The sequence below is a fragment of the Moschus berezovskii genome, chromosome 13 (assembly GCF_049115385.1).
Source record: "Moschus berezovskii isolate FMDL1 chromosome 13, NW_MosBer_1.0, whole genome shotgun sequence".
NCBI lineage: Eukaryota > Metazoa > Chordata > Mammalia > Artiodactyla > Moschidae > Moschus > Moschus berezovskii.
In genome coordinates this window covers 42,496,542-42,519,793 of record NC_142472.1, presented here as the reverse complement: position 1 = coordinate 42,519,793, position 23,252 = coordinate 42,496,542, and the positions used below count along the sequence as shown (strand labels likewise).

General features: G+C 37.1%; 1 protein-coding gene across 2 annotated transcripts in view; it reads right to left on the bottom strand.

The window, feature by feature from the left end:
- The window catches only part of KLHL1 (kelch like family member 1), a 525,596-nt gene extending 505,655 nt beyond the window's left edge, over positions 1-19,941 (bottom strand). For both annotated transcript variants that reach the window (XM_055426442.2, XM_088842848.1), the window contains exon 1: positions 19,439-19,941. In XM_055426442.2, the coding sequence (XP_055282417.2) occupies positions 19,439-19,941 (503 nt within the window). The remainder of the gene's footprint in view (positions 1-19,438) is intronic.
- Positions 19,942-23,252: the final 3,311 nt, after the last annotated feature.

Here is a 23,252-nt window from a genome sequence, read left to right as displayed (position 1 = left end):
AAAAATAAACTACATCTATGATGAGTTTCACCAAATAAAATTTATATATGGACTGAACTGAGTTGCTTCCATTGACATACCTCATATTGATTTTTATGCCTCTCTTCATTGAAGACATTGAGATTTCTCAAATCCAACTATATTTCTGGACATATTAATCTTCTACAGATGATTCATCAAGCAATGTAGCTCCTGCTTCCAGTGCCTTGAATTCCACATCTTTATCCCAACTTACTCATTCTCATAACCACATATTTCAGGTTGTCACTATTCAGGTCTATTTTTCATGTGCAATCTAAAGTTCCAGTATATTCTAAAATTTAATTTTTGTAATCCCTTTACCCCATCACCCCACCTACAGTTCTTCCAAATGGACTGAAAAAATTACAATAGTCATGTCAACTGCTTATTGGACTCAGATTGTTCAAACAAAAAAATATTTTATTCCTTCTAGCCTCCTGCACTGTCCACTTTGTAGAACAAGAACAAATACATTCATTTCCCCACCCAGAATTGTAGAAATCTCATCTCTCTCTCTCTTTTACAATTATAGCTTAAATTAATGGGACTATTGAGGCATTTTTTTCCATGTGTTTTCTTTCTTCTGTTCCTTTTTATTAGTAATAGTTTCTCAGTAGATTGTTGTTTTAGAATTTTTAAATGTCCTTCTATTTTTAATTTCATCCATTTTTCTCTAGTCCATATCACATACTGCAACAGAAAAAATTTCTAAAGTTTGATTCTCATCAACTAAATTGATTGCTTTACAGTCACCGTAAGTTAAATACAAAAATTTTAATATAATCCAGAATACCTCAATAGGCATTTCTCCAAAAAAGAAATACAAAGGCTGAAAGGCACATGAAAAAATACTCAAGATTGCTAATTATTAGAGTAATGCAAATAAAAACTGTAATAATCTACCACCTCATGGCAGTGAGAATGCCCATCATTAAAAAGTCTCCAAATAATAAATGCTGGAGAGGGTGTCTCTAGGTCTAGACCTGGGTCTAGGGCTTTCTAGGTGGCACTAGAACAATCTAGTGTGGTAAAGAACAATCCTGCCAATGCAGGAGACATAAGAGATGCAAGTTCCATCCCTGGGTCAAGTAGATCCCCTGGAGAAGGAAATGGCAACCCATTCCAGTATTCTTGGCTGGAGAATCCCATGGACAGAGGGACTTGATGGGCTACAGTCCATATGGTCACAAAGAGTCAGACACAACTGAAATGACTAATCCTGGAGAGGGTATGGAGATAAGGGAACCCTTGTATACTGTTGGTGGGAATGTAAGCTGGTGCAGCCACTATGGAAAACAACATGGAAAATAAAATTAAAAATAAAATTATCATATCACCCAGCAATCCTACTCCTGGGCATATATCCAGTCAAAATTATAATTCAAAAAGACTCATAAAACCCTGTGTTCATTGCAGCACTGTTCACAATAGCCAAGACATGGAAACAACCTAAATGTCTCAGATGTGGCACACGTATACAATATTACTCTGCTTAAATATGTAAATAAAATAATGCCATTTACAGCAATGTGTATATAGCTGGAGATTATCATACTAAGTGAGGTCAGAAAGAGAAAGACAAATACCATATATCAATTATATGCAAAATCTAAAATATAACACAAATGGAACGACTATGAAACAGAAGCAAATTCAAACACAAGGAACAGTCTTGTGGTTGCCAAGAGGGAAGAGTAGGACTTAGTGGGAGTTTGAAGTTAGCAGATGCAAATTATTTTATATAGACTAGATAAATAATAAGGTCCTACCTGGTGGCTCAGAGGTTAAAGCATCTGCCTCCAATGCGGGAGACCCGGGTTCGATCCCTGGGTTGGGAAGATCCCCTGGAGAAGGAAACGGTAACCCACTCCAGTATTCTTGCCTGGAGAATCCCATGGACGGAGAAGCCTGGTAGGCTACAGTCCACGGGGTCGCAAAGAGTCGGACACGACTGAGCGACGGAACGGAACGGAACGGAACTATATGGCACAGTGGACTATATTCAACATCCTTATCCATTATGATAAATTATAATGGAAAAGAATATTAAAAAGAATGTATATATACATATTTATAACTGAATTACTTTGCTGTAGAATAGAAATTAATACATTGTAAATCAAATACACCTCAATTTTTAAAAAGAAATAATTTTATGTTCTTTGATAAGCTCTTTAATAATACAAATTTAGTTTTATAATTGAAAATGTTTTCTTCTAATAAGAAATCTATTTAAAAGTCACAGGCCATTATTAAGGAGAATAATTTCAGGTAAATGTTTTATAATTGTTAGGACAAGAGCTAGAGAGGAAAATGAACATTTTTTTCCCCTCTTGGGAAAATATGTTTAGTGATCCTTCCAAACCATCTGGTAAAATACAAACAAGAATCAGATATGAGGACAACACAGCATTTCCTTTCTGTGTCCTTAAGGGAAATCTCAGAATTGTACTGCTGCTCCTCTAGTATTAAAAAGAAAAAGAAAAATAAATAAATAAAATTCTACCAAAAAAGAAAAAAGAAATGGAGATTGTGCCCAGTGCCTCAAGATAAATATCCTTGTGGGCACACAGCAAGAATTTCTGAGCTTTCTTTGCAGAAATGTCTGCTATAAAACTATTCAGCCTTCTCTTCTTTCTCATTTACTGTCAAGAAGAAGGAAAAAAAAATTAATGTGAGTAATTTCATTATGAAGTTCTGCAAGGCAAATATCAATAAATGATTCCTGGAACCATGTATTCAAATTCAGTTGGTCTTTGACTCCAATATATGATTCAAGGAAAATTCAGTTCAGTTCAGTTCAGTTCAGTCGCTCAGTCGTGTCCGACTCTCCGCGACCCCATGAATCACAGCACGCCAGGCCTCCCTGTCCATCACCAACTCCTGGAGTTCACTCAAACTCATGTCCACAGAGTCGGTGATGCCATCCAGCCATCTCATTCTCCGTCGTCCCCTTCTCCTCCCGCCCCCAACCTTTCCCAGCATCAGAGTCTTTTCCAGTGAGTCAACTCGTCGCATGAGGTGGCCAAAGTATTGCAGCTTCAGCTTTAGCATCAGTCCTTCCAATGAACACCCAGGATTCATCTCCCTTAGAATGGACTGGTTGGATCTCCTGGCGGTGCAAGGGACTCTCAAGAGTCTTCTCCAACACCACAGTTCAAAAGCATCAATTCTTCGGCGATCAGCTTTCTTCACAGTCCAACTCTCACATCCATACATGACCATGGGAAAAACCATAGCCTTGGCTAGACGGACCTTGGTTGGCAAAGTAATGTCTCTACTTTTCAATATATTATCAAGGTTGGTCATAACTTTCCTTCCAAGGAGTAAGCGTCTTTTAATTTCATGGCTGCAATCAGCATCTGCAGTGATTTTGGAGCCCAAAAAATAAAGTCTGACACTGTTTCCACTGTTTCCCCATCTATTTCCCATGAAGTGATGGGACCAGATGCCATGATCTTTGTTTTCTGAATGTTGAGCTTCAAGCCAACCTTTTCACTCTCCTGTTTCACTTTCAACAAGAGGCTTTTGAGTTCCTCTTCACTTTCTGCCATAAGGGTGGTGTCATCTGCATATCTGAGATTATTGATATTTCTCCAGCAATCTTGATTCCAGCTTGTGCTTCTTCCAGCCCAGCATTCCTCATGATGTACTCTGCATAGAAGTTAAATAAGCTAGGTGACAATATACAGCCTTGACGTGCTCCTTTTCCTATTTGGAACCAATCTGTTGTTCCATGTCCAGTTCTAACTGTTGCTTCCTGACCTGCATACAGGTTTCTCAAGAGGCAGGTCAGGTGGTCTGGGATTCCCATCTCTTTCAGAATGTTCCACAGTTTATTGTGATCCAAACAGTCAAAGGCTTTGGCATAGTCAATGAAGCAGAAATAGATGTTTTTCTGGAACTCTCTTGCTTTCTCCATGATCCAGCGGATGTTGGCAATTTGATCTCTGGTTCCTCTGCCTCTTCTAAAACCAACTTGAACATCTGGGAGTTCCCGGTTCACATATTGCTGAAGCCTGGCTTGGAGAATTTTGAGCATGACTTTACTAGCGTGTGAGATGAGTGCAATTGTGCGGGAGTTTGAGCATTCTTTGGCATTGCCTTTCCCTGGCATTGGAATGAAGACTGACCTTTTCCAGTCCTGTGGCCACTGCTGAGTTTTCCAAATTTGCTGGCATATTGAGTGCAGCACTTTCACAGCATCATCTTTCAAGATTTGAAATAGCTCAACTGGAATTCCATCACCACCACTAGCTTTGTTCACAGACCTAGAGCCAGACATCTTGGAATGTGAAGTCAAGTGGGCCTTAGAAAGCATCACTATGAACAAACAAAACCATAGTGTTTATTTATTACTCTATGATGACCTATTTTGTACAAATGAAAACATTTATTTTTCCTTTCCAATATAGGTGCTCTTTACTTCTTTTTGTTTCCTTAACGAACTGATTATCATCTCCAATACAAAGTTGAGCAAAAGTTGTGAGAGAAGATATTCTTTTCCAGATCTTAGAGGAAACACATTTAATCTTTCAACATTTTGATGCTACCTCTAGGGTATTTTTTAACAGATTCTCTTTATCAGATTGATTTTCTTTCTTCTGAGGTATACTTTGTTTAATAATTTTATATATTCATTCAGCTTTCTTTTGATTAGTCTTAGCATGCTATGTATTGTTTCTATCTTTTCCTTTTTTATCCAGTGTTTGTGTTTATATTTAAAGCGTATTTCTTCTAGGGCTTTTTATACAATGTTAATTTCTATTTTTATATTATGGATGTATATAGCTATTGCTGCTGCTGCTGCTAAGTCGCTTCAGTCATGTCCGACTCTGTGCGACCCCATAGACGGCAGCCCACCAGGCTCCCCCATCCCTGGGATTCTCCAGGCAAGAACACTGGAGTGGGTTGCCATTTCCTTCTCCATATAGCTATTACTTTAATGTAATTATTGATATAGTAAGAGTTCAGATTATAATTGTGCTGTGCATTTTCTATTTGTCCTATCTTTGCTTTCATTTTTTTAAATTAATTGAATAATTCTTAAAAGAGCATTTTATCTTTGCTGGATGTCTAGCTATTTTGTTTTGTTACTTTATTATTGTTTTGTTACTTTAGGGGTTGTTTTAGGATTTACAATGTACTTCTGAGATTGCTCTCAAATGATACATCTCTTCACATTTAGTATAAAAAACCTTGCAATAGTATACTTTTATTTCTTCCCTTAATGCTATTGTATTTATAAGTATAGGTTACACATGTGATAAAAAATTCATATTTTTGTGGTTTTTGATTGTTTAACCACTATTTATGTTCCAAATGTTCCAGATTTATATAATCAAGAATAATATTTCTTTTTACCTATGCAGTTAACATTTCTGGTGGTTTTTCATTCCTTTGGGCCAACTGGTTTCATTTTCCCTGTCTTTAATGAATTTTAATATTTGTAGAGCATGTCTCCTTCTGATGAATTTTTGCAACTATTCCATGTCTGAAAAAATATCACATCACTCTCATTTTGAAAAATATTTTGGTTATATATAGAATTTCAGGTGAATAGTTATTATTATTCTTTTATACTCTCAAAAGATGATGTTCCAATTTCACTTGCATAATTTTCAGTGAAAAAAAAATGATCCATCATTCTTTATTTTATATCCCTCTTCACAACATGTGTTTTCTCTGGAAGTTTTAATATTTTTCTATTTATCTTTGGTTTTGAGAATTTGATTAAAATGTGACTTATAGCACATTCTAATCACATTTATTGTGATTAGGATTCATTCAGTTCAGTTCACTTCAGTCGCTCAGTCATGTCCAAATCTTTGCAACCCTATGAATCACAGCATACCAGGCCTCCCTGTCCATCACCAACTCCCGGAGTTCACTCAAACTCATGTCCGTTGAGTCAGTGATGCCATCCAGCCAACTCATTCTCTGTTGTCCCCTTCTCCCCTTGCCCCCAACCCCCCCAGAATCAGAGTCATTTCCAGTGAGTCAACTCTTCGCATGAGGTGGCCAAAGTATTGGAGTTTCAGTTTTAGCATCAGTCCTTCCAATGAACACCCAGGACAGATCTCCTTTAGGATGGACTGACTGGATCTCTTTGCAGTCCAAGGGACTCTCAAGAGTCTTCTCCAACACCACAGTTCAAAAGCATCAATTCTTCGGCGATCAGCTTTCTTCACATTCTAACTCTCACAACCATACATGACCACTGGAAAAATCATAGCCTTGACAAGACGGACCTTTGTTGGGAAAGGAATGTCTCTGCTCTTTAATATGCTATCTAGGTTGGTCATAACTTTCCTTCCAAGCAGTAAGCCTCTTTCAATTTCATGGCTGCAATCAGCATCCACAGTGGATTACTAATTCTATGGGTTTATATTTTTCATAAAGTTTGGGAACTTTCTGCCATTATTTCTTTAATTTTTTTTGCTCTCTTCATTTTTCTCTTTCCTTTGAGAATTCTAAGTATATATTTATTTAGCTTTTTAAAATTATCAAATTTTTCTTTCCTTGTTTTATTTTGGATAGTTTCATTGCTATGTTTTCAAATTCATTATGTTTTTCTGCTTTCTGCTCTGTCACTAATTTATTTTTTTCATCTCAGGCATTGTGTTGTCTTTTGGTCTAGAGGCTTGATATTGCTTTTTTCATATCTACCATGGCTGAGTAAACTATTTGAACATATGGAATATTGTTTTAACTGTTTTAAAGACTTTTCTAGAATTTGGGGTCAGTTTTGGTTGATTGATATGTCTCCTCATTATGATTCATACTTTTCCACTTCTTTGTTGCCTTGTTATCTTCAATTCAATGTCAGATTGCAATATTTGCCTTCTTTGATACTAAACATTTCTGAATATATGAATTATTCTTCAATGCTGTTCTGGAGCACAGTTACATTACTTGGAAGCACTTTGATGCTTTGGGAGTTTCCTGTTTAGATTTGTTAAATGGAACCATGGAAGTGTTTACTCCAGGGCTAGTTATTTCCTATTACTAAGTGGTTAATACCCTTCCACGTACTTTATCTAGTACCAGGAATCATTAGGTTTTCCATTCTAATTATTCATAACAGGTACCAACCAATTGAAGAAAAATATCAAAAACCTCAGATATGCAGATGATACTACATTAATGCCAGAAAGCGAAGAGGAACGAAGAGCCTCTTGATGAGGATGAAAGAGGAGAGTGAAAAACCTGGCTTAAATAATCTCACAATTTGTATGGAAATACAAAAAACCTTGAATAGCCAAAGCAATCTTGAGGAAGAAGAATGGAACTGGGGGAATCAACCTGCCGGACTTCAGGCTCTACTACAAAGCCACAGTCATCAAGACAGTATGGTACTGGCATAAAGACAGAAATATAGATCAATGCAACAAAATAGAAACCTCAGAGATAAATGCATGCACTTATGGACACCTTATCTTTGACAAAGGAGGCAAGAATATAAAATAGAGAAAAGACAGTCTCTTTAACAAGTGGTGCTGGGAAACCTGGTCAGCCACTTGTAAAAGAAAGAAACTAGAACACTTCCAAACACCATACACAAAAATAAACTCAAAATGGATTAAAGATCTAAATGTAAGACCAGAAACTATAAAACTCCTAGAGGAGAACATAGGCAAAACACTCTACGACATAAATCACAGCAGAATCCTCCATGACCCACCTCCTAGAATATTGGAAATAAAAGCAAAAATAAATGGGACCTAATTAAAATCAAAAGTTTCTTCACAGCACAGGAAACTACAAGCAAGGTGAAAAGACAGCCTTCAGAATGGGAGAAAATATTAGCAAATGAAACAACTGACAAAGAATTAATCTCCAAAATATACAAGCAGCTCCTGCAGCTCAATTCCAGAAAAATAAACGACCCAATCAAAAAATGGGCCAAAGAACTAAACAGACATTTCTCCAAAGAAGACATAAAGATGGCTAACAAACTCATGAAAAAATGCTCAACATCCCTCATAATCAGAGAAATGCAAATCAAAACCACAATGAGATACCATTTCACACCAGTCAGAATGGCTGCTATCCAAAAGTCTACATGCAATAAATGCTGGAGAGGGTGTGGAGAGAAGGGAACCCTCTTACACTGCTGGTGGGAATGCAAACTAGTACAGCCACTATGGAGAACAGTGTGGAGATTCCTTAAAAAACTGGAAATAGAACTGCCATATGATCCAGCAATCGTACTCCTGGGCATACACACCAAGGAAACCAGAATTGAAAGAGACACATGTACTCCAATGTTCATCACAGCACTGTTTATAATAGTGAGGACATGGAAGCAACCTAAATGTCCATCTGCAGATGAATGGATAAGAAAGCTTTGGTACATATACACAATGGAGTATTACTCAGCCATTAAAAAGAATGCATTTGAATCAGTTCTAATGAGGTGGATGAAACTAGAGCCTATTATACAGAGTGAAGTAAGCCAGAAAGAAAAACACCAATACAGTGTACTAACACATATGTATGGAATTTAGAAAGATGGAAATGATAACCCTGTATACGAGACAGCAAAAGAGACACAGGTGTATAGAACAGTCTTTGGGACTCTTTGGGAGAGGGCGAGGGTGGGATGATTTGGGAGAATGGCATTGGAATATGTATATTATGATAATGTATATATTATAATATATGTGAAATGAATCACCAGTCCAGGTTCGACGCATGATACAGGATGCTCGGGGCTGGTGCACGGGGATGACCCACAGGGAGTATAAGGGGAGGAAGGAGGTGGGAGGGGGGTTCAGGAAGGGGAACTCATGTACACCCAGGGCAGATTCATGTCAATGTATGGCAAAACCAACAAATATAATACTGTAAAATAAACAGCTTCCAATAAAAAATTAAAAAAAAAAAAAACTAAGATCACAGCACCTGGTCTCATCAGTTCAGTTCAGTCGCTCAGTCGTATCCTACTGTTTGTAACCCCATGGACTACATGCAGCACACCAGGCCTCCCTGTCTTTCACCAACTCCCAGAGTTTACTCAGACTCATTTCTATTGAATTGGTGATGCCACCCAACCACCTCATCCTCTGTCGTCCCCTTCTCCACCCATCTTCAATCTTTCCCAGCATCAGAGTCTTTTCATATGAGTAAGTTCTTCACATCAGGTGGCCAAAGTATTTGAATTTCAGGTTCAGTATCAGGCCTTCCAATAAATATTCAAGACTGATTTCGTTTAGGATAGACAGGTTGGATCTCCTTGCTGTCCAAGGGAACCTCAAGAGTCTTCTCTAACACCACAGTTCAAAATCATCAATTCTTTGGCACTCAACTTTCTTTATAGTCCAACTCTCACATCCATACATGACTACTGGAAAAACCATAGCTTTGACTAGATGGACCTTTGTCAGTAAAGTAATGTCTCTGCTTTTTAATATGCTATCTAGGTTGGTCATAACTTTTCTCCCAAGGAGCAAGTGTCTTCTAATTTTACGGCTGCAGTCACCGTCTACAGTGATTTTGGAGCCCAAGAAAATAATGTCAGCCACTGTTTCCCCATCTATTTGCCATGAAGTGATGGGACCAGATGCCATGATCTTTGTTTTCTGAATGTTGAGTTTTAAGCTGACTTTTTCACTCTCCTCTTTCATTTTCATCAAGAGTCTCTTTAGATCTTCACTTTCTACCATAAGTATGGTGTCATCTACATAATTGAGGTTACTGATATTTCTCCTGCCAATCTTGATTCCAGCTTGTGCTTCCTCCAGCCCAGCATTTCTCATGATGTACTCTGCATATAAGTTAAATAAGCAGGGTGATAATATACAACCTTGTGTACTCCTTTCCTGATTTGGAAGCATTCTGTTGTTTCATGTCCAGTTCTAACTGTTGCTTATTGACATGCACAAAGATTTCTCAGGAGGCAGGTGAGGTGGTCTGGTATTCTTATCTCTTTAAGAATTTTTTGCAGATTGTTGAGATCTGCACAGTCAAAGCCTTTAGTCCCATCACTTCATGGCAAATAGAAGAGGAAAAGTGGAAGCCACGGCAGATTTCCTCTGCTTGGTCTCTAAAATCACTACAGATGGTGACTGCAACCATGTAATTAAAAGATGATTGCTTCTTGGCAGGAAAGCTATGACAAACATAGACAGTGCATTAAAAGGCAGAGATATCACTTTGCAAACAAAGGTACATATAGTCAATGCTATGGTCTTTTTGGACTTCCCTGGTAGCTCAGCCAGTAAAGAATCAGCATGCAATGCTGCTGCTGCTGCTGCTAAGTCACTTCAGTCATGTCTGACTCTGTGTGACCCCATAGACGGAAGCCCACCAGGCTGCCCCATCCCTGGGATTCTCCAGGTAAGAACACCGGAGCGGGCTGCCATTTCCTTCTCCAATGTGTGAAAGTGAAAAATGAAAATGAAGTCTCTCAGTTGTGTCCGACCCTTAGCGACCCCACAAACTGCAGCCTACCAGGCTCCTCCATCCATGGGATTTTCTAGGCAAGAGTACTGGAGTGGCTTGCCATTGCCTTCTCCGGCAATGCAGGAGACCCTAGTTCAATTCCTGGGTCAGGAAGATCTGCTGGAGAAGGGATAAGCTGCCCACTCCAGTATTCTTGGGCTCCCCTGGTGGCTTAGCTGGTAAAGAATCCTCCTGCAACGTGGGAGACCTGGGTTCAATCCCTGTGTTGGGAAGATCCCCTGGAGAAAGGAACAGCTACCCACTCCAATGTTCTGGCCTGGAGAATTCCATAGAGTGTATAGGCCATGGGTTTGCAAAGAGTCAGACAGGACCAAGCGACTTTCACTTCACTTCATGGTCCTTCTAGTAGCCATGTGAGAACTGGGCCATAAAGAAGGCAGAGAACCAAAGAATTGATGTTTTTGAACTGTAGTGCTGCAGAGGACTCTAGAACTGCAAGGAGAGCGAACCAGTCAACATTAAAGGAAATAAATTCTGAATACTCATTGGGAGGACTGATGCTGAAGCTGAAGCTCCAATATTTTGGCCAACTAATGCGAAGCACCAACTCATTGGAAAACACCCTGATGCCAGGATAGATTGAAGGCAGAAGGAGAAGGTGACAACAGAGGATGAGATGATTAGACGGCATCACTGATTCAATGGACATAAATTTGGGCAAACTCCAGGAGATGGTGAGGTACAGGGAAGCCTGCCATGCTGCAGTCCATGGGGTTGCAAGGAGTCAGACACAATTTGGCAACTGAACAACAACAACCATCCCTGTAATTCTGACATGGCTCTTTCCCAGAATTTGCATGGTTTCCTTAAACGTGTAACTATCATTAGTCTACTGAATACTGACCTGCTGAATACTTAAGTGGCACCTCCACAGACTTCTGGAATACCTATTGCAGCTTTCTTTTATGACACTGTCATTTGAGGTCTCACTACTTTGGTCTACCTGACTACTTAGCTCTATCTCTTCAATCCAAGGTGGTCTGCACTTCATTTGTCCTTCCCCGTATCAGTGCCTGGAATCTCTGAAGGCAGTTAGCTTGGACAATTAGTGTTCATTCCATTTGTTTTTCATATCTCAGGAATTACTCTCCTTCAGTGTCTGATGTCCAGTGACTTGAGAATATTGTTTCATATATTGTCTTCTTTCTTCTTTCTTATTTTTTTCTTTTTTCCCTTTTTCTTTATTTTCTTTCTTATTTCCTTCTTTCCTTTCTTCCTTTCATTCATTTTTCTCTGTATTCTTTTCTTCTTTCCTTCTTTGTTATTTTAGGTGCACACATAAGCCTAGTGCCTTTTATTCTAACTCAGCCAGAAGCAGAAATCTCAGTTCTTCTTTTATCCTGACTTAAAGAAAATGATTTGATTATTTGATCTAGGATTATTTTAACATTGACTGCTTTTCAAAAGTTTCTTATTCTTAGGCATATTAATATGAGCATATTCCTATTGCTAATAAGAATTTACTAACCAAAACCACTATAACTAACCACTAACCAAAACTGCTACAAACCACAGTCATAAAAAAATTAAAATGCAAAATGCCATGCCTTTTGAGAAAAGAATTGCACAAGTAAATGTTTAAATATCATCAGTAGATCACCAAAGACCAAATATCTAGGTACTAATGTGTGTAAACCTCTCTACTGAAATTACACATTATTACATCAAAGGTAAGGTAATTGAAAAAGTAGAAATCATATTTAAATTTTACTATGAATGATAAACTACTACAACTTATTTTCAACATTGTAGAGTTCAAAGATGAATCTCAGGACTAGAAAGTCAGGATATTTTTATATCCATAAATTCAAAACAGTTTTTGTTTCCAAGGGTATTTTTCTGTCTACTCTGAAGCTGATACTTGTGAACATTAGCCTAAAGAGACATCTCAGACATTTTAACGTAATTAGAATCTATTAAAGAAGTAAATCAAACCAAACCATATACTTTATTGTAGATATAAAGAGATTTTTGTATTCACCTCTTTAAAACTATAAAATAGTTGAATTATTCCTACCTTTGTAGTATGCTGCTGCTGAACCCCCCAATTTTATGTTTTAATTTTTAAAGTTATCCCATCATATTTCAACCAAGATGAAAATGCTGATTTACATGACTAAGTACCTATCAACATCATTAAGAATAAAGGAGCCCAAATGACCTACTGGGACAGTGTCACAAATAAGTATGAGACGAAATTAAACTGAAAGATTTCCTATGATAAATTATTAAAGTTGGATTAAGGCTGCCTAAGGGATGGGGAAATCTGAATTTAGAATTAAATCAACTGATTCCACTCTTTACCTTTATCAAAAACTGTCAGATCGTTTTCAAGTACTATTTCTGTGACATGATCTTCAGTTAAAAAGACCTGCCTTGTTGGCTTACCATTCAAAACAGATTTTTCACAGGATTTAAAAATCATACCACACATTCTACCAGTCAAGCTAAACTGTGTAATACTTTCATAAGTTCTTATACCAATCTGTTTCCAAATCCTGGCCAGAAAGTGAGCAAAGGTAGAAGCACCAAACCTATTTATATATTGTGGACAGAATTTTACCTATACTTGATTTACAATGCTTTCAAATATTTGATTCTGCTCAGATTATCCATTTCTATATAATGTTTTCCTCAAAGTTTTGAATAATCTTATCTTAAATGCAAAACGATAAGTTTATGTGATCTAAACTAATTTGTACATTCCAGAGAATTTGTTTTTACAGCTACTATAAAAATACCTACAGTTATTTTGGATGTTAAAATAAAATCAATAGTCTCATTACTGTGAGACTCCATTTAAAATATAGTACATTTTCATGTTCTTAAACTTGATATAACTCTAAAATATCCTGCAGATATAAAATTTCTGTAAATTCTGTAAGAGCTCTTAATCAAAAGCAAGGAAATTTGACTTAACATGTACATGTTAGAAGTATATTATCTTTCAGATATACAAATTATCTTTTGATACTTACAAGAGAAATAAATTAAAATAACTAATCAATACTATATTCTATATCAACCAAGTGTTGAATAGGGAGATTTTCCTTTATTTTTAAACATTTAAACTGCGGGGAGATAGTGAGGGACAGAGAAGTCTGGCGTCCTGCATGCAGTTCATGGGGTCACAGAGAGTCAGACACAACTTTCCGACTGAACAACAACCTTATTCCTTCCTGTTCCTGAGTGGTAATTAAAAGTTAGATTGACAAATAATAATAATAATAAACTGATGCCTTGAAGTGGTTAATGATATAGTTTACTAGGTATTAATTAGAAATTTCAAAGAAAGCCAGAATATGATTCTTCAACTAGTGTAGAGGTTTTGTGGTTTGCTACAATTAAGAGTTCTTTTTATTTCATCTTGCATTTGTATTCACATCTTTCTCTTAGATAGCTCTGGATTTTTGAGTACTTGCAAACCAACCTAGTGATCTTATTACTTTTTCCTTTATGATCTTCTTAGTTTGCCTGAAGCAAACATACTCAGAGGAGATGGCATCTGGAAACTGTAGACTTCTTTGCAAACAACACAATATATTGATAAATGCATCCTAAAATAAGTAAAATAAATAAATACTTCCCCCAGATAAGCTATTGTTTTTTGCTAATTCTGACTTAGATTCTAATAGGCTGTATAATATCCAAGCCTAGAATAAATTAACAAAGAAGACATAAAATTGAATAAAATCACTCCATAACTTTTTCACTACAAAATTGAGGTCATGGAGAAAATATGAATGTTATTTATTTTAGTGTTCCATATAAGAATGGTTTGAGAGTTACATTCCTGAAAAATAGCACTTTGTGTCATTTTTCTTTCCTTTTGACTGAAACAAGGCTGCTTACTTTCCATTCTAAGTAAATTCCACAAACTTCTATGAGATTCTAATGGTATATGTTCTTTCTGTGATGCATCTCTGTATCAATTGTTCTGTACTTCAGAAGGAGATTTTCTATCGTAATGCTCTCTTTTGGACTCCAAAATTAAATGATTTTTTTTATGTCTAGGCTATTTCCTTATACTTTGATTTAACTAAAAAGTAAAATGCACTGAATGAACAATACTTCAGAAAATAACTTGATGTTTTTTAACATGGGCTAAGTCCTCTCTGACTGAATCTTATCAGAAGTTGTCCATCACTATCATTTTAAATAGTTTATTTAAACATTGAGACACAAACATGATTTCCACCAGAAAAATAAGAGAATTATTTCAGCATAAACTTGGCTGGAGCCTCTTTTCTTCTGTTCTGTTTGTTTGTTTAAGCAGTCTGAGAGGAGAGTTGGCAAAGTGGCATAGAATATGGTGTCAGGAGTTAGAGAACCAGGATTAAAAATCCAGTTGTACTCCTTACAGTCCTGTGATTTGTGGGAAATTAATCACCTGTGTATATCTCAGTCTTCTCATAATCATAAAATTATTATGTAATAATTTAGAAAGGGATCCATAATTATATCAGAATCAAAGAGCTGTTCTGAATATTAAATTCCACAATATAGATATTCAGCATGCTACCTGGCAAATAGCAAGTTCTTAATGTCACTCATGATTATGACATATATGTATTCATTCAACAGTATTTATTGAGTAACTAAATGCTCTATGATAGGTATAAAATAATGAGCAAACAGAAACATGCTGTCTATGAGGCAAACAGAGTTAGATAAATTTTTAAAAAGCACATATATTAATATAAAGTTATGAAAAGAAACTCGTGACAGAGACCAGTTACTCTAAAAACATTAAATAAGGGGATAAAATAAATTAAAAATTTTAAAGTGACTTTAGCTGGAAGATCAAAGAATGCTTCTTCAAGAAAGCTACAAGCATTTTATTTAAGACATCTCAATAATGAATAGGAATGAATTCAGAAAAGCTGAATTGAGGGAAGGAGAATCGCTATGTAATCAGGAAAGGAATCAAGTTTGTGAGGCCCAGAGGCAGAGAAAACCAATACAGAAGAACATTGCCCTTAAAGACGGGAGGAATGTGGGGATCTGGTGAGGCAAAGGCAGACAAAGTTCAGTTCTTTCAGGGCCTCACTGTCCACAGGATGGATCATGGTCAGAGTGGTGAAAATGCTTTGAAAAATTAAAGGAACATCAAGATCTGGCAAAATAGTTCAAATTTTTATTTTATAAATTTTCATTGACTTTAGTATCGAGAAAGATTCAGGTGGCAAGGTTAATGAAGAAAGAGAATGCAGATGGGAGTTACAGAAGTTGACATAAAAGACGACAGTATTTTTTAAATGGAGTGCAGTTGACGGAGATGGAGGATTGTGGGACAGATATAGGGGAAAGGACAGTTTTGAAGGAAAAGTGACAGGACTTGAAGGAATATTGAAAATCAAGAGAAAGAAGATTCTGACAAATATGATCATGGATTTCTGGCTTGCACAACCTAATGCATAGAATGCTCTTCTCTGAGATAGAGAAGAAGGAAACTGAGCAAGAGACGAGGGAGATTATGATTTCAATTTTGTATGTGCTGTATTCATATTGTATCTGTGATATTCACCAGAGAGGTCAGATGGAGACCAGAGGTCAGGGTGGGGGTAAAGAAGTGGGTTGAGTGTGGGGAGGCGGAGTCTGGGTTTTGAAATGCAACTAAAATACAGTTTGGTGGCTCAGTAGTAAAGAAACCTCCTGCCAATGCAGGAGAGGCAAGAGATGCAGGTTCATTTCCTGGGTTGAGAAGATCTCCTGGAGAGGGGATGGCAATCCACTCCAATATTCTTGCCTAGAAAATCCCATGGGCAGAGGAGCCTCGCAGGCTACATACAGTCCATGGGGTCACAGACTTCAACTAAACAGTACATATTCAACTGAAGCCATGAAAATAGAAGCCTCCACTCTGTGAGAACTGAAAGAACTAAAAAAGCAGGCAGTTAAACAGGACGTATTTTCTCCTATTCATACTACTATGAGCTTCAAGAATAGGTCTTTGTTTTTTTAGTTTACTACATATAGAATCTTGTACAAAAAAAATTTGGTCTACCAAAAATATGTAATGATCTGATGGCTAGAAAATGATACACTTGACAACAACTAAGTTCAGACAGTAAAAAAGAGAAAATAAATGAATAATAGCACAGAGCACAAACCTATTACTGTAAGAGTTAGGATTCTTAGTGGTGTCACGGATAAGGTAGACTGGGTTTCAGCAGTAAATCAATTTACTATGTCTTCTTGCTACCTTTATGTTTCAACTCCATGATAATTGAACTTTCCAGAATTCTGAGATTATGAGCTGCTTTCTGCTGAGCAACTTTCAGCTGCTGTTTGAACAACAAATAAAACTGAGCCACTTATATAAAACAATGTTCTTAACTAGGATGAGACCAAATAAATAAAGAGAAATGAAGAAAAAGGGCCAACTCTTTTTTTACACATGTAGATTAACTTAGTATGGTGCTCAGAATTGATGAAGCAAAATGCTAAATATCAAATGTGACAGCATAGAAGAGTGATAGAGTAATGATTCAAGTAATCAAAATGCTCATGCAGGTTTATATGGTTTACGTGTCCATTGTTCATTATGAACCCCATGTAGATTTCCTACATGGGTTATGATAGAAACCAAAGTAAATCCATATTACAGAATGATCTTACATATTGTTTTCCATTTTGTATTCAACATACTGGAAATGCTGTCCTTCCTGGGAAATGGACATTATTCTTACCACATATTATAATAATATATATTGATAACAACTAATTGCTAAGTTTAGTAGCTTGCTGTTAGTCAATCATGAACACAGAACCAGTAGTCTATGAATGTTAGGAAACATATAAAATCCACGCGAATACTATCAGTGCTAACTAATTTGTCCAGCAAGAAATTAAAATTTAACTAAAGGATTTAAGCATAAGAATTTTAAAATAAAGTTAGACCTTAATTTCAATATTTTACACATACAAACTCTCATAAGAAGCCCTCATATCAAAAGTAAAGATGATTTGGGGTAGCACTTGACTTGTTTTCAGAATTGTTTTCATATACAACTCTTAATGAGTAAAAACACTGAAGTATATTCAAAAGTGAGGGACTGGAAGTAAATCTGATGGGTGTTTTATCTTTAACCTAGACTATTAGTTATTAGTTTTATTTCTTTATTATAATTTCTTAGGCCAATACTCCATAAGTATTTCCAAATTCTCCAACTTATGTAAAATTCTTCTGAAATTACTTACAAAGAGTCGGACACGACTGAGCAACTGAACTGAACTGAAATATGCCTTATATACTTAAGATATATTTTTATAAAGCAAATTGGTTTTTAAAACTATCAAACATAAATATTCCCAGGAGGTCAGGTGTTGAGCTGATGAGAAGGCTTTACAAAACTGAAAAAAAAAATCTATTATTTTTCCTGAACTGTCTGAGTCACATAAGCACCAGTTTCAATATAACAGTAATTGGTAAATATTTAACCTAACTAGTTTTCTTTTGAACATATAAGGTGAAATACTAAATCTTTATAAATGATTACCCAAAAATAAAAACAAAAAAAATTAAAATTGCTCCATTAAAGGGGCAAAAGCCCAGCATATTTCATTTTTTAAAAAATCTATAACTGTAGGTCATCAGTGATTTCTTAAATCAAATAACTTTACAGTAGTAATGATACCCAAAGTTATGACTATTTTTGTAAAGTATCTTAATTAAACTTAATAATAGATAAATTTATATTTTAGGTCTCCTATATATAGAAAAAACTTTCTCATAGTTGAAAATAGTAAATTAAACCTCTCTTTGTAAACTAATAAACTTCCACTATATTATCTTTGCATATTAGATTATGTTCAAGATTCTTAAAATTCAAATTCAAATCCACATAATCCATATAATTGAAAATTTTTAAGGATGATTTTTGTATCTTTAACTTCACATTTGTCAACATAAAGAACATCTATAGTATTTTGTTTTATGTGTTCTTTCATGACAACTTTATGAAATGTTGATTCAATGAAGCAGAAGTTTAAAACATTGCTTCTGTTTCTAATTTATTTATTGAAAGGTAAATTTTATTATTAACCATTTCATCATAATTTTCCTATGGCTCCCCTGTATTTATTCATAATATATTCTCCTATATGAATTAAAATGCAAAGCTTTTCAGATCCCTTCACTATATGCCTAAAGTAGTAATGATCTAGTGTAGAATGAGTCAATTCTCTGAAAATATCAACCTCAGAATGAGGTCATGTATGAGAGAGTTTTTCTGTCTTGACAGTAGAAAAACTGTACTCAAAGATGTAATATTAGAAATAAACAGGAAATAGACATTGACCTGCTTATTAAGAATACACAGTCCATACTGAGCCAATGAATCAGGGCAGAATAATACAAAGGGCATTAGTAAGAGTTTAATTCTAAGACGTTGAACAAAACAAAGGTGATCAGCAAGTAGGATAAAAAGGCACGTTAGAACAGAGTATAGTAACACTGTCTTTCATGGAGGAAGAAGAAAGAAGATAATGTTGTTGTCCAGAGCCTCCTTCTGTCCACCTCATTACTTCTGGAATATAGATTCAAGCCACAAGGATCCTAGATAAACTGCCAAGCCAGTTACCAGGCCAGTATAGGAGATGCATTTGAATAGTGAAGTTTCTCCACACATTAGATAACTGGGAGATTCACACATGTCATTTAATGACAGAAAATGACAGAAAAATACTGTAACCTCAGAAATGTGAGACCACTCTACCTGGAGAGTTAGCAAGATGAATATATAATTTGTCATTACAACTTCAAAAGAAAAGCAATATGTAGGAGCCAATAGAAATTAAAGAGGGAACTTTAATGAATTACAACTTGAGTAATAAAAACCAGGCTGGCATCTCTTAATCAAAATTTTCAACCTGAAACTTAGACTTAGTAACTACGAACGAGTGGAAATTGAGGGCTGCTTGGCTGTCCCATGGGGTCTTACTGTACCTGTGTCCACACCCTTCACCTGTTGCTTGGCTTGAGTTGGCTGGCTCCACTTTGAACTCCTGCGGGACAAGCCCTTTGTCCTGTGGTCCAGGAAAGTCCATTCCGGGCACCTCCTCCTCCTCTAGGGACTCCACGTAGAAGAGAGTCCTGGCGGGCTGGTGGATTCCCTGCCCGGGCGCCCCTGGCTGCAGCCTCGTAGCCACTGGCAGGAGGGTGCCATTCAGAGGGCTGAAGGAAGAGGCAGAAGAGGACGAGGAGGCAGACGAAGAAGAAGAGGCAGAAGAGGAAGGCTTCTTCCAGAAAGTGCTCACTCCGCCCTTCTCTTGGTTTTTGAGCAGGCGGCTCTGGCTGGGTCCCCAGTGCTCGAAGCTGCCGCTGCCGTCCTGTTGCAGGCAGCTGCCCCCGGCCGGGCCGCCGGCCGAAGGCGACGGGTGGCTGAAGAGTTTCCAGCGGAGTCGCAGGATGTGCTTCACATCGAAGTCTTTTCGCCCAGAGCCTGACATTCTTGACGCAAGGAAGGCGAAGGGACCTCAGCTGATGCAGGAGTAGACGGGTTGGGGAGGCAGGCCAACGGAGCCCCGGGTTGTTGAAGGAGAGGGCGGGAGGCGCCCTCTGCACCCGGGGAACAGACGGGACCGGGGGCTGCGCGCCCTGCCAGGCGACGACCGGAGCGGGGACAGCAGAGCCGTGCGGCTCAGCTGCGGTCAGGACCTCAGCACCCGCGCGTGGGGAACTCAACGGCCGGGTGCACAGGCAGGAACTGGACGCAGAGGGCTGAGAATCCCCGATCTCCTTGCGGGGTCCCGCGGTGACCGCGGTGAGGGACGGTCCTGGTGCCGGAGACGCGCGAGGGAGGGAGGTCTGCGAGCTCGGAGCTCTGGAGGCGAAGGCAGCTGAATACACCTCCCTAGCATGCACGGGTGGCAGAGCCTCAGTAGAGAAGCAGTCGGCTCCCCTATCCTTGCAGCTTAGAGTTCAGTGCCTGGAGATTGCAGAGAGAAAGATCCCCAAGTCGCGGAAGAAGCACACTCCCCCCAGCCTTCTTGATGCACCTGCGCCCCTGTCCCTGCTCTCTAGGAAGATGCTTTGAGAGCTGCGGGTATCTCTGAGAAAGTCAAATGCCTTCGGCAAGGCGAGAAGGGGTGGTTTTTATCTAGTCAGTTTGTAAAAGAGAGAGAAAAAAAAATCCAGCAAATACAGGAGGGCAAAAGGAAAAGCCCGCGCCGTGAAGCTGTCAAGGTCCTCACAGTACAATTTTCTCTCTGCCTCGGCGCCTCCTCCTCCCCCGTAAGTGACGCAGATGTGCACTGAGGCCTTTACGGAGAGATGGAGGGAGGGAGGGAAGGCTTCAATCTTCTTTATGCAAGTGAGTCTGCTGCTCTTATTGTCCCCTTGTGTGGGTCCTGTCACCTTTTTTTATTCTCCCTCCTCACTACATTACTATGTAGCAATAAAAGTAACGCAAACAGGTAATATGCTTTAGCATCAGTAAACAGCAAACGTGAATCATGGCAGCGTTAACTTAATAGGCTGCCATCGCTTTGCAGGTTGCAGGTTAATGGCTTGAATTATTTAATAAACCGCATCTTTTAACCTTTAGCCTTAGTTTCTCTGTAGTGAGAAGAAAGAAACAGGATGCTGGCGTCAAAGTGTGACGATGCCACCATTCTGACAATTACATTGTGATTCTGCCATTAACGCACTCAGGCAGTGCTTCACCCTGGGGGCCGGAGGCACACGGTGGAAATTTGAAGATGGGCATCTGAGCGCAGGGGACGAGTTTTGCAAAATCAGTGCATTTAATGGCTTGCCATAGAATGAAAGCTGTTCTCAGTGTAAACCAAGAAGTGGGATAAAATTATAAAACATAATTTCAATGCATAACCTTCTAGTACAAAAATCGTGATATAAAATGTATGGAAGAGGTTAGAGGGGAAAAACTAAGTATTCCCAAAGGGTACTATTCTGCAGAAATCTCTTGTTTGAAGAAGAAAAGATGTGCTTTTCCTTATATTTAGAATGAGAAGATTTATGATCCCTTTCTAGCTATGACCACTTAGAAATTTTTCAGCTTTTCCTTTAATGAGTCTTTAAAATAGAACCGGAATCATTTTTACCAACGTCAAACAGGTCAGAGAAGTTTCAGTTTCCCTAACTCAACAAGGAATATGGTTGTTTAATTAAATGAAATTCACAGAAATTTATGAAAGTCATAGCTTCATCAGCCCCCAACAGAACACAGGGATCAAAGATTAAAGCGCAGCTATATTATTATTCCATTACCCCATTGTTGAGCAGTAAAGTTAAACAGAAACTGAAGCTAAATTTGAAGTCTTTCCCAGACAAAGTTGGATGTATTAATAAAACAAGAAATTAAGCATACAAAATCCCTACTTTCAGAAGAAGAATCACTATTGCACATTTAAATATTGATTTATTCCACAACAGCTGGACTACAATCCCCTGTGCCTTGATTTTTTTCTTTCAGTATTCAGAGTTAAAAAAAAAAAGAAAAGAAAGAAGCCCTTTAAAGCAAACAATGGTGACAGATCATTTTACCCAAGAACCGAATCAAGTATTTCCCTTTGGGAAGAAAGCAGTGTATGAAATCACACATTACAAGCAAGACAGAGAAAACTTTCCATCAGAGGTAATACAGAAATATGAAGTGCATATAACTAACTGGCTTTTTAAGAAATTGATTGCATCATGGATTTTCTAACTTGATTTAATTTAAATTAATTTAAATAATATAAAATATATAATATAAAATCATATAAATAAGGTTTGCTATAGTTTCCTTCTTCATATCTGAAACATTCAAAACTGTAATTCAGTACTCATTTCCATTGCTATTTTGAAATTCCATTTTATATTCCATTTTTACTTTGCAATACCAATATAACTATTATGCTGTTTAAAAATTATCTGTTCAAATTTATATGACCCAAATTAATTTCAGTTTTAGTATAAAGAAATATTAATTAAATTCTTAAGTAGATATTGATTATATTTATTTAGCTTTAGTGTTATATTATTGAAGTAGAAGAAGGAAGGAGAGAAAAAATGAAGCAATAAGATAAGAAAGGAGGAGAGAAAGGAAAATGAATGAGACAGAAAGTCAGAAAGAAAGAAAAAAAAAGAAAGAAAGAGTGGGAGGAAATGAAAAAATAAATTTGCTAAGATATCATGACTTACGTTTATGTATTAGAAAACTCTGAAAAATATGCCTTGTTAAGTATCCAGTATTCAAACTAAAAATAATAATGATAATAATAATTTAGCACTTACAACACATTAGGTCCAATGCCAAGTAGTAGCAGATATGAAAGAATTAAATTCCTAGAAACTGGCTGTAAGCGCTAACAAAGGATGATTGCTTAACCAGTTATAAATTATAACTATCTTTATAATTATCAATTGTAATCTACTTTGAGTCAAATAAATTAAGGTTTAAGATAACCATGCTTATAAGGAAGAGGACATAGACATAATAAACACTTTTGAAGAATCCCCAAAATCACATTACACTTTCCTTTAAACAAGAAGATCAATTCAATTTTTCTAATCCTATTGTTTAGTTAAATTGAACTGTCATTTCAATCAGGGTCTTTCAAATGAATGTTCATAGTATTGCCATAGTTTCCTGACAAAACTTTAGCAAAAAATCCAGAGGATGCTCAAACATATACTTCTATACACATGTATAAAACTCTTCACATAATAATTAAATTCAATATGAGTATTAAATACACCTAACTGAAAGTTTCTACAACTCAAACATTTAACCAAAAAACAAAATTGAATGTGAATC